Source organism: Tupaia chinensis, unplaced genomic scaffold (genome assembly GCF_000334495.1).
Source record: "Tupaia chinensis unplaced genomic scaffold, TupChi_1.0 Scaffold000182_1, whole genome shotgun sequence".
In the NCBI taxonomy this organism is placed as follows: domain Eukaryota; kingdom Metazoa; phylum Chordata; class Mammalia; order Scandentia; family Tupaiidae; genus Tupaia; species Tupaia belangeri.
Genome location: NW_006159657.1, coordinates 6,559,213 through 6,569,356, shown reverse-complemented (window position 1 = coordinate 6,569,356; position 10,144 = coordinate 6,559,213). Strand labels below are relative to the sequence as shown.

At 51.1% G+C, this 10,144-nt stretch overlaps 1 protein-coding gene across 1 annotated transcript in view; it reads right to left on the bottom strand.

Annotated features, from left to right (window-relative positions):
• ABCC1 (ATP binding cassette subfamily C member 1 (ABCC1 blood group)) overlaps nt 1-10,144 on the bottom strand; it is a 131,602-nt gene that overhangs the window by 58,491 nt on the left and 62,967 nt on the right. Inside the window, exon 13 of the mRNA XM_027771057.1 lies at nt 6,782-6,985. Coding sequence (XP_027626858.1) covers nt 6,782-6,985 — 204 coding nt within the window. The remainder of the gene's footprint in view (nt 1-6,781; nt 6,986-10,144) is intronic.

The following is a 10,144-nucleotide window of genomic DNA, read 5'->3' as shown; positions in this document are numbered from 1 at the left end:
TCAGCAGTGGGGACATGAGTGCCTCTGACCCAAAGGCCCCCTGCACTCAAACCTTCAAACCTCCCAACTCCATCCACTGTGGAGTAGTACTCGGCCATAAGAGAGGAACTCAATTCTTCCACGAGCTACAGCAGGGCTGACCCTGCTGATGAAAGGAGATTCATGGGGCCGTGTGCGGTCGGGCCCCATTTCTAGGAAACGTCCCGAACAGGCAAATCTATTGAGTTAGAAAGCAGAGTGGTGGTTCTCAGGGGCTGGGGAAGGGGAGGGACTGCAGTGTGACTGCTAGTGGACACAGGCTTCCTCTGAGGGGGGTGAAAACGCCCTGTAATTAGCAGTAACAGTCATAAGGCCTAACAAAAACCCACGCACTCGTATACAATGGGTCTGCAGAAAGTCCACGGAAAATGTGTGGTGGTGACTCCACCTGCGGATGGGCCCGGACTTCTCAGGGTCCTGCACTCGCCCTTCCTCTCCCCCTGCCCAGTCACCTCCTCGGTGAGCCTCTGACCGTCCGTCTAACACTGCAAGCTCTGCCTGGGTCCCCACCTTTTCTACTCTGTGGCACTGTGATCATTTATCACGGATGTGCTTTATGGAATGTCTCCCCCAGTCAGCACAGACACTCCACGATGGCGGGGATTCCTATCAGCAGTGCCCACCGCCCTGCTGTCAGTGCCCAGGACGATGCCGGGCCACAGCAGAGACTCAGACGACATCTGCTGTGTGGGGGGAGGAAAGGAGAATGGGGAGGGGTGGACGGGAGGATGGAGGGCTGTCTGTGTAGATGGGTGGGTGCAAGATGGATGGTCAGTGGGTGGGAGGGTGGGACGGGTACGTGGCTGGATGCGTCAGGGGATGAGTGCTAGCTGAGTGGGGCTAGGTGGGTGGGTGGGTGCATTTACTTGAGGGCAGGAGAGCGTACACTCAGAAGAAACCAGGGCTCAGGCATCTCCCCACCAGAACATAACAGTCCCCCTGGCAACCAGAGACCCAATCAGCAGTCAGGAGCACAGGGCCCACATGGAGACCGGGTAACGTCACGTGGCCACTGCTGGGTTCAGGGCCTGGCTTCTCCAAACTGTAGAGGTCATATGTCCATCAGTTATGAACTGAGCTCCTACCAGGTACGGCACTGTGGGCTGGGGGTGAGCCAGCCTGGCAGTCCTGAGACACGTGGTCTCATAGAAACCCGAGTGCAGCCGGGTTCTCAGGCTGGGGGTGTCTGGAAAGGGCAGAGGTGTGTGGGGTCAGCACAAAGCCTGGGCTTGTAAGCAAACAGAGGACTGAGGTCTATCCCTGCCTTGTAACAGGAGATGGTCAAGGATACAAGAAATCCTTCCCACACGGTGAAAATGACTGTCCCACCCTAAGTGCTTTCTCTGAAGAACATGGCAAACGAACAAATCCCCAAACTGCAGCTCAAACCCTGTAGACCCTAACCCTCCCTGTTCTTCCGGTTCTTCCTCCCTGCCAAGCACCTACTCCCACTTCTGGTAGTAGCACCCCACTGTCCTCTGGTAAACAGAACCTTTCAGTCACCACCTGTGAGCTCAGGCCACAGATCATCCCATCTCCTACCTTGGCCCCAGACCATGGCCGATCTGCGCATCCTATCTCCCTGGCCTCAGTGACCAACTGCAGCCAAGGAGGTGAACTCCCATGGTTTTGCAGAAACTATGGTGGAAGACGGGCTTTCTGCCCCCAGGAGTTGCCAAGGTAACAGGATAAACCAGAGTCACCTTCCCAGTGCATGGTGAGCTGCCTCACAAAGAAACCACCATGGAGAAAGCAGAGCTAAGATCCAGCCATGCCTGAAACCCCAGTCATGCTTCGGGCCGGTACTTTCCTAGACTTTCCAGTTCTGTGACTCGAAACGTTCTCCCTCTTTACACTAGATGATTTGAATTAGGCTCTGTCCCACCTCGGACAGTTCCTGACTACTGCAGTTTGTATCGGTCCTTCGTTCACGCATTTATTCAGCCAGCTATCCCCATACATACATTTGCCAAGCGTGCAGCACTGGCCGAGCCTCCCATGCTCTGGAGGTACGAACATCAGAAAGCACAGTACAAACGCAGGACCGTTTAATGCTTGTTCAGTGCATGCCACGACCCTTCCGATGAGGTTAGCGGATACATATCCCTCGGGGACGTTCACCTAACGGAGGGCACTGCAAGGGAAGGGGCAGGCAAGCTCGCAAATCATCCCAGATGCAAAATGCTCAGTGCTGACAGCCGGCTGGGGTCGCTATTTTAGGAAAGTGCATTTAGTGGTATGATAAATGCCAGGCTCTGTAGTCCAGAAAAACAGTCCCATCGATCCCACTGGATGGCATCCCCCGGCCTGTCCAGCCCCTCCAGGTCTCTGCCTTCCATCACACCTGCCTCTGGGTAAACACCCCATCACCCTCGAAACAGAGGAATTCGCCAGTGGAGAGAACGAGCAGACACCTGCCAAGGGAACTGCAGGCCACATATTTTATCCTAATGTAGTCAGAGGCTTCGGTGTCTCGGCCAGCGCCAAGGTCTCCAAATAACACCAGGCTCATCTGTTTCCTGACAAACAGCTCAGCCCGCTCTGTCTCTGGAAGCCCGAGGCCCCCGCCCTTCCCCACCCACCTGGAAACTGGGTGGCGAATTCAGACGTCGAGAAGAGCCACCCTGCTCTTAAGCTTCCTCTACTGGGGCTTCCCAATGGAGAACAGGGTGGGGAATGATGCCAAGGGCCAGCATGTTTGGGTGACAACGTGGAAACCAGGTTTTGTCAAAGGCCCCAACGTGCAGAAGGGAGGGTTGTGAAGACCCCCTGTCCCCCCTTAGTGGAACAGAACTCAGACTAAGCCTGGTTGTTGACCTGCTCTGGCTGAAGAGCTGTCCCCGTGACAGAAGGCAAGTTAGAGGGCCATGGGCTTCCGTGGGACTTGCTTTCCTTGTGTAAAAGTAAGAGCCGGACAAGTACACAGGGACCTTCAGAAAGTTCATAAAAAATGGAATCACGAGTTCAATTTGGTGCAAAAGGTTGAAATCCACACCTTTTTTCCATAAAAATACATATTTTCTACGAACCTTTTGAAGACCATCATAGCTGCACTTATCACACAGATCCTCTGTCACGCTGATACGGGCCTGGATTCCCTCTCACGTGAAACCAGTGCAGGGAGGGGGGCAAGATTATTAGAGTCTAAGGAAGTGGGTGGGGGCAGGCCCTTCATTATGAACCTGAGGTTCTCGACTTGGCAAATTCTGACCAGGCAGGCACCCGGGCAGAAATGTCTGGAGACATTTCCAACTGCCACACTGGAGAGATGGCAGAGACCAGGGCTGCTGCCCAACACCCTGCACTACACAGGTGGCCCCACAAGGCGACACAGCATCCGTCCCCCAGTGCTGAGGCCCAGCAGCCCTGCTGTGCACACACCACGCGGGACAGCTTCCTTTCTCACCATGTCACTCAGGCTGGCCTCCAAGCTGCAGTCCTGCCTCGGCCCCCAGAGTAGCTGGGACTACAGGTACACACACCGCATCCGCTCAGCTGTAACTGTTTCTACCATGTGAATGCACTCCTTTCTGTTTCTAGAATAAAATGTATTGGGTCAGCTGTGGGCATAGTGTTTATGGCAGCTGGATCCCACATGGCTGACTGTGTGGTTTGAGTTCTGGACCAGGTAGCTCACACCTTTTTTCCATAAAAATACATATTTTCTACGAACCTTTTGAAGACCATCATAGCTGCACTTATCACACAGATCCTCTGTCACGCTGATACGGGCCTGGATTCCCTCTCACGTGAAACCAGTGCAGGGAGGGGGGCAAGATTATTAGAGTCTAAGGAAGTGGGTGGGGGCAGGCCCTTCATTATGAACCTGAGGTTCTCGACTTGGCAAATTCTGACCAGGCAGGCACCCGGGCAGAAATGTCTGGAGACATTTCCAACTGCCACACTGGAGAGATGGCAGAGACCAGGGCTGCTGCCCAACACCCTGCACTACACAGGTGGCCCCACAAGGCGACACAGCATCCGTCCCCCAGTGCTGAGGCCCAGCAGCCCTGCTGTGCACACACCACGCGGGACAGCTTCCTTTCTCACCATGTCACTCAGGCTGGCCTCCAAGCTGCAGTCCTGCCTCGGCCCCCAGAGTAGCTGGGACTACAGGTACACACACCGCATCCGCTCAGCTGTAACTGTTTCTACCATGTGAATGCACTCCTTTCTGTTTCTAGAATAAAATGTATTGGGTCAGCTGTGGGCATAGTGTTTATGGCAGCTGGATCCCACATGGCTGACTGTGTGGTTTGAGTTCTGGACCAGCAGCCTGAAAACCATGCTGGGGGCCAGCAAGTGGTGTAGTGATTAAGGCGCTAGACTCCCACATGGCCAACCATAGTTTGAGCCCTGGACCTGGTGAAAATCATGCTGGGCGTGTGAGTGTGCATGCCCAAAACCCCAGGAGGAGAATAGAGAAGGGATTGCAGTATAGCCAGCGCCCCGGGGAGTGGATTTCTCATTTTCCCTTCACTGTCTCTCCTCTCTGGTGAGTGTACACACCTTATGGCAAAAACCTTAAAACACACACACACACACACACACACACACACACACACGCGGGGCATGTGTGTGCCTAAAACCAAGAAAGGAGGGGGAGACGGAGGAGAAGGGCTTGCATTGCAATCATGCTCCACGAGGGTGGGGGAGCTGTTTTCTTCCCATCTGTGCCGTTTACTCTCTGGGAAGCAGATACTCTGACAAATTACAAAAAAAAAAAAAAGACGGGGTTAACAGGGAGTGGTGATTAAGCAATTCCCACATGGCTGACCACGGTTTGAGTTCCAGACCTGATGGCTTGAAAATTACATTGGGCGTGTGTGCATCCATTCCCAAAATCCCAGGAGGAGGGTAAAGAGAAAGGATTGTGGCATGGCCATCCCCTCTGGGTGTGATTTCTCATTTCCCCTGTCTCTGTCTCTCTCTCTCTCATGCAAGTGCATATGCCCTATGGTAACAAACTTAAAAAAAAAAAAAAAACCTAAAAAATAACATAAAATAAAAAGTATCACAAAACAGGATATTTTACAGATCTACTTAACACGCAGAAGCTACTTATTAATGTAAGGAAAAATAATAAGACCCGCTGTGGTGGCACAGTGGTAGTATGCTGCTTTACGGTGCTGGAGACCTATGGAAGATCAGGGGTTTGGTTCCCAGGTCAACCTGTACACCCTGACCCATGCACCAATGATCCTGGCTGGCCGGGAAGGGTGGGGAAGGACCGTATCATGAGACTTTGTGAGGGTAGATGCCTCTCTCTCTCTCTCTCTAAAGAAATAAACTTATAAAAAATAAAGAAAAACAATAAACTACATACTGTATACAAACATCGCCCAGGCTGACATCACTTTTACTCTTAAAAAATGGAGAGGGTCAGGTCTACCAGTACTCCAGTGCAAGAAGAGGGACTGGACAGTGAGAAGAACGCACCGTGCAATGCAGGAGGCAGGGCGTCTGAGCGGCCCCGGATCACACAGCACATCGAGTCCCAGGACTGCACAGAGAGGAGGCTTCTCGTGCCAACTGCAGGCCACTGGTTGTGCTCACCTGTGGAGTGGCTTGAATACAACCCAGTGTGAAGGACACCGCAGCTGACTGTGGGTCTGCCATGGACATGGGAGACGAAGGGAGGGCCATCTCGATCACCACAGAAAAACACAGCGCACACAGGGTTTATGAACTGTCCACGGTCTTGGGTATCCACTAGGGGGTATTAGAATATATTCCCTGTGGACAGGAAACAACTACTGTATGTTAAAAACAACTGTAAGGAAGCCAGAAGGAGCTGAGCAGGAGAACATAAGGTTCTGCAAGACTGACCCGGGAAGGTTCTGGGTTCACATCCAGAGGCCAGCTGGTAGGGAAGGGTGAGTCACACCCTCAGGGGCCCATTGGGTGCTGCCCCATCCCCTCTCCTGTTCACAGAAGAAATGGATACGCTTTAAAAATAAAGTAACTCTTACACTTAAACTTATTTTTTTTCCCTGGAAAGATAGACAAAACTGTCCCTGAGGAGAGGAGAGACAGATACAGGGACAATCACCTTTTGATTCTCTATCTTCCTGAGTGATTTTTTTTTTTTTTTTTTTTTTTTTTTACAGTGAATAGTAAGCGTTGGCTTGTTTCAGGCACTGAGGACGTGGCGGGCACCCCTGCCCTCCTGGAGTGGCCACTCAGTGGAGACAGGCAATAAACAAGGGGAGATTCTGGAGTGTTTGGCAGAGCCAGGCAGCGTGTGCTCCACAGGTCACGGTAACTCAGTTTGCGACCAGTGGGTGACAAGATATGGAGCAGGCACCACGGTGAAGACCACCGACTGAGCACACTGTTTATCTCAGTTAACGTTTTCTTCTCGAATACTTTCTCGGTGAAGGAAGCAGACAGCGCTGGTGTACATTCTGGTACCAACACCCCGTCTCACAGCGAACTGGCGACACCCTGTTTCTGAACTGGTTTGCTGGAAGCTAAGGCCTGTGAGTCGGATAAGGGGGTGAGGATGGTGGCCATTTTTAAAAGGTTGAAATATGTGGGGTCTTCAGAAAGTTCATGGAAAATAAAATTTGTGTGTGGGGGGAATTACGCATGGATTTCAACATTTTTTGCAACAAAATAAAACTTAATTCCATTCCCCGAGAACTCCTTGGAGCCCCCTCATCGTGACCTTTTAAAAATATCTTGGTATGAAAACGAACCATAAAGTAACATGGGCCAGGAAGAACCTGGCTTCGCTCACCAGGAAAGGCGTGCAGACCCAGGTGAAGGTCCCCACGGCGCCCAGGTAGGCAGACTTCTTCAGCACCTTCAGCTCCTCCTGCCTGACGGCCAGCACCTTGTCCCTGAACGCCAGCTCCCAGGCGTAGAGCTTCAGCACCTTGATGCCGTTCAGAATCTCGTTCATCAGCTTGATCCGGCTGTCTTTGCTCTTCATGTGGGCCACCTTCCAAGAGAGCACAGTCAACACGCTGGCACCCAGGGGCTGGCCACGCACCCTGCCCCGGCATCAGCCTCGCTCTCAACACAACCACCTAAAAGTGGGCCTCGAGGCCAGGTGGTGGTGTGGCAGGAAAACACACGCTCTGTGAGGCAACCCACACGGGAGATTCATGGGTCAGGTGTGGGGAGCGCCCTGAGAACACCAGGCACATGCCTGCCTGTGGTCCAGGACTGACAGACAGGTGGAGTGCAGCATCAAGACCCTGTTGGGGTGCTATATGTGTGTGTCGGGGGGTCCCTCTCTTGGTCTTGGAATAAATAAATAAATTGTTTAAAAAAAAAAAAAAGGGACCAGCAGTTAGCATAATGGCTACGTCACTGGACTCCCATGTAGTCAACCACAGTTCAAGTCCCGGACCCGGCGGCTTAAACTCATACCAGGTGCATGGGCATGCATGCCCAAGATCCCGAGAGGAGAATGGAGGAAAAGGGATTGCAGCGTGGCCATCTCCCCTGGGGGGTGATTTCTCGCTTTCTATCTCTCTGTCTCTCTCTGTTTTTCTGGCGAGCGCACGCGCACTATAGCAAAAAATCCTCTCCAAAAAAAATATAAATAAATAAAATAAATACATAAGTAAATAAATAAATAAAAGATCCCTGCTGACGGCGGAGAAGTGATTCCATAATTCCCCTGAACCAAAGGACTCCTCCATAAAGGGAAAAAACAAAACATCCATGCACATTAAATGGTCTTTGGAGAAAAAGCTTTAGAACCGAGGAACAGAGGCAGGAGAACTCCATCAAGTGTCAGAGAAGGACTCTGCTAACTCAAACACCAGAGAGGTAGCGCTGTAATTTCTTCCTTTTTTCCCCTCTTGCCATAGGGCACGTATGTGTGCCAGAGAGAGACAGCGAGAGGGAAAGTGAAAAAGTCACCCCCTGGGGGGATGGCCACATGCGATCCCCTCTCCTCCATTCTCCTCCTGGGATTTTAGGCACACATGCACATGTGCCCAGCGTGATTTTCAAACCATCAGGTCCGGGACTTAAACCGTGGTCAGCCACGTGGGAATCCAGCACCTTAACCACTAGGCCACCTGTTTTCTTACTGCTTTGGTGGTTGTTAGAACCCTGACATGCTGGTGCCAGCTGGCACTCCTGCTACTGGTGGATGCCCAGGCCACACAATTGTTAAACATGTTTAACACTACCCACATGTTCCTTATGCCAGGCACTTTGCAAAGTATTTTACAAGTAGTTAATCATTTAATGCTCACAAGGCTCTGACCATTCTGTGCCATGGTCACTCATGTGTCACAGAGGAGGAAACTTTCAGTGACATGACCCAGAGGCCAGCAGTGGGAGCTGTTTCCGAGATGGGCCCCTCAGGGTTGCCCTCACATCCAGAGGATGGAAGGACCAGGGTCCGAGCCCCTTCCTGCCTATCCTACTCGTCACTGCCACAAGTCCTGAGACATCTTCCCCGTGGCACCAGTGGTGTGGCCGTGGGTGTCTCATTTCAAATCCCACAGGTGCATCATAAACACCCGTCACCAAGGGAGCAGAGAGAAAACAGCCCATCTTGGTTAGGGACCACTGGACACCACTTCCAGACAATGAATTCGGACCACATGGAGCAGCTCCGAAAAACCCCCGAGGTGCCGGGTCAAAAGATAAAATCATGCTGCTAAGGGAACCAGCAGTTAGCGTAATGGCTATGTCGCTGGACTCCCACATAGTTGACCGCGGTTCGTGTCCCGGACCCAGTGGCTTAAAACTCATGCCGGGCGCGTGTGCGTGCGTGCCCAAGATCCCGAGAGGAGAATGGAGGAGAAGGGATTGCAGCGTGACCATCCCCCCTGGGGGGTGATTTCTCGCTTTCTGTCTCTATGTCTCTCTCTGTCTGTCTGGTGAGCGCACGCGCCCTATAGCAAAAATCTCTCAAAAAAAAAAAAAAATCATGCTGCTAACCGGGTCCACCTGGGTAAAAACATATATGGTGATGATACTATAAAAACACACACTCACACACCCCAAACCTAATTATTCATAGTTACTTAAACCTACATATAAATACATAGAAAGTTCTAGAAGGATTTGCTTCAATGGGTTCAGTGATTGCAAGAGTAACAAAGGGGAACTCCCTTGGTAATCTATGCATTTTGTATTTTTTTGAACTTTCTCATAATGAGTAAGCATTCACTCTATTCCTTAGGTCTTTAGAAAATTTTGAAATAGAAAGTATCTCTCCAAATTGTTTAACCCTTAGCATGGGATGAGAGCTTCATAGACGGGAGGAAAAGTAGAGGGTAATTTTTACTCCAGTCTTGAAAACATACACACAAGGGTCTCCAAAAATGTTTAGGAAAAACTGCAAAGATTTCAAAATTTTTGTACCAAAATAAACTCATAATTCCATTTTCCCATGAACTTTCTGAAGTCCCCCATACATGCAAAGAAGCAGGCCTACTGGTAATCTCGGAGGCTCGCCGTGTGTCTCAGCCACTGGCCCACTAGGTCTACCTGACCCAGGGGGCCTAGACTTTGGCTGCTTACTGCCATCACCTGGGAAGCTTTAAAAATCCTAACGCCTAGGGACCAGCAGTTAGCATAATGGCTATGTCACTAGACTCCCATGTAGTCTACTGCGGTTCGCGTCCCAGACCTGGTGGCTTAAATTCACACCGGGCGCGTGTGCGTGCATGCCTAAGATCCCGAGAGGAGAATGGAGAAGGGATTGCGGCATGGCCATCCCCCCGGGGTGGTGGTGGTGGTTATTCCTTGTTTTCTGTCTCTCGGTCCCTCTCTGTCTGTCTGGCGAGCGCATGCACCCTATAGCGAAAACCTCTCCAAAAAAAAAAAAAAAAAAAAATCCTAATGCCCAGACCCTATCAACATTAAGTGACTCAGACTTCCTGGAGTGGAACCCAGGGTTTTCTCTCTCTCTCTCTTTTTTTTTTTGTTTTTATTTAAAGTTTTTGCCATAGGGTGAATGTGCTTGAGAGACACAGAGAGAGAGAGAGGGGAGAGGGAGAGAGAGAGAGAGAGGGAGAGAGAGAGAGAGAAGAGGAAGTGAGAAATCACCCCCTGGAGAATGGTCATATTGCATCTTTTCTCTTCTGTTCTCCTCTCGAGATTTTTTTTTTTTTTTTGGGGGGGTTTT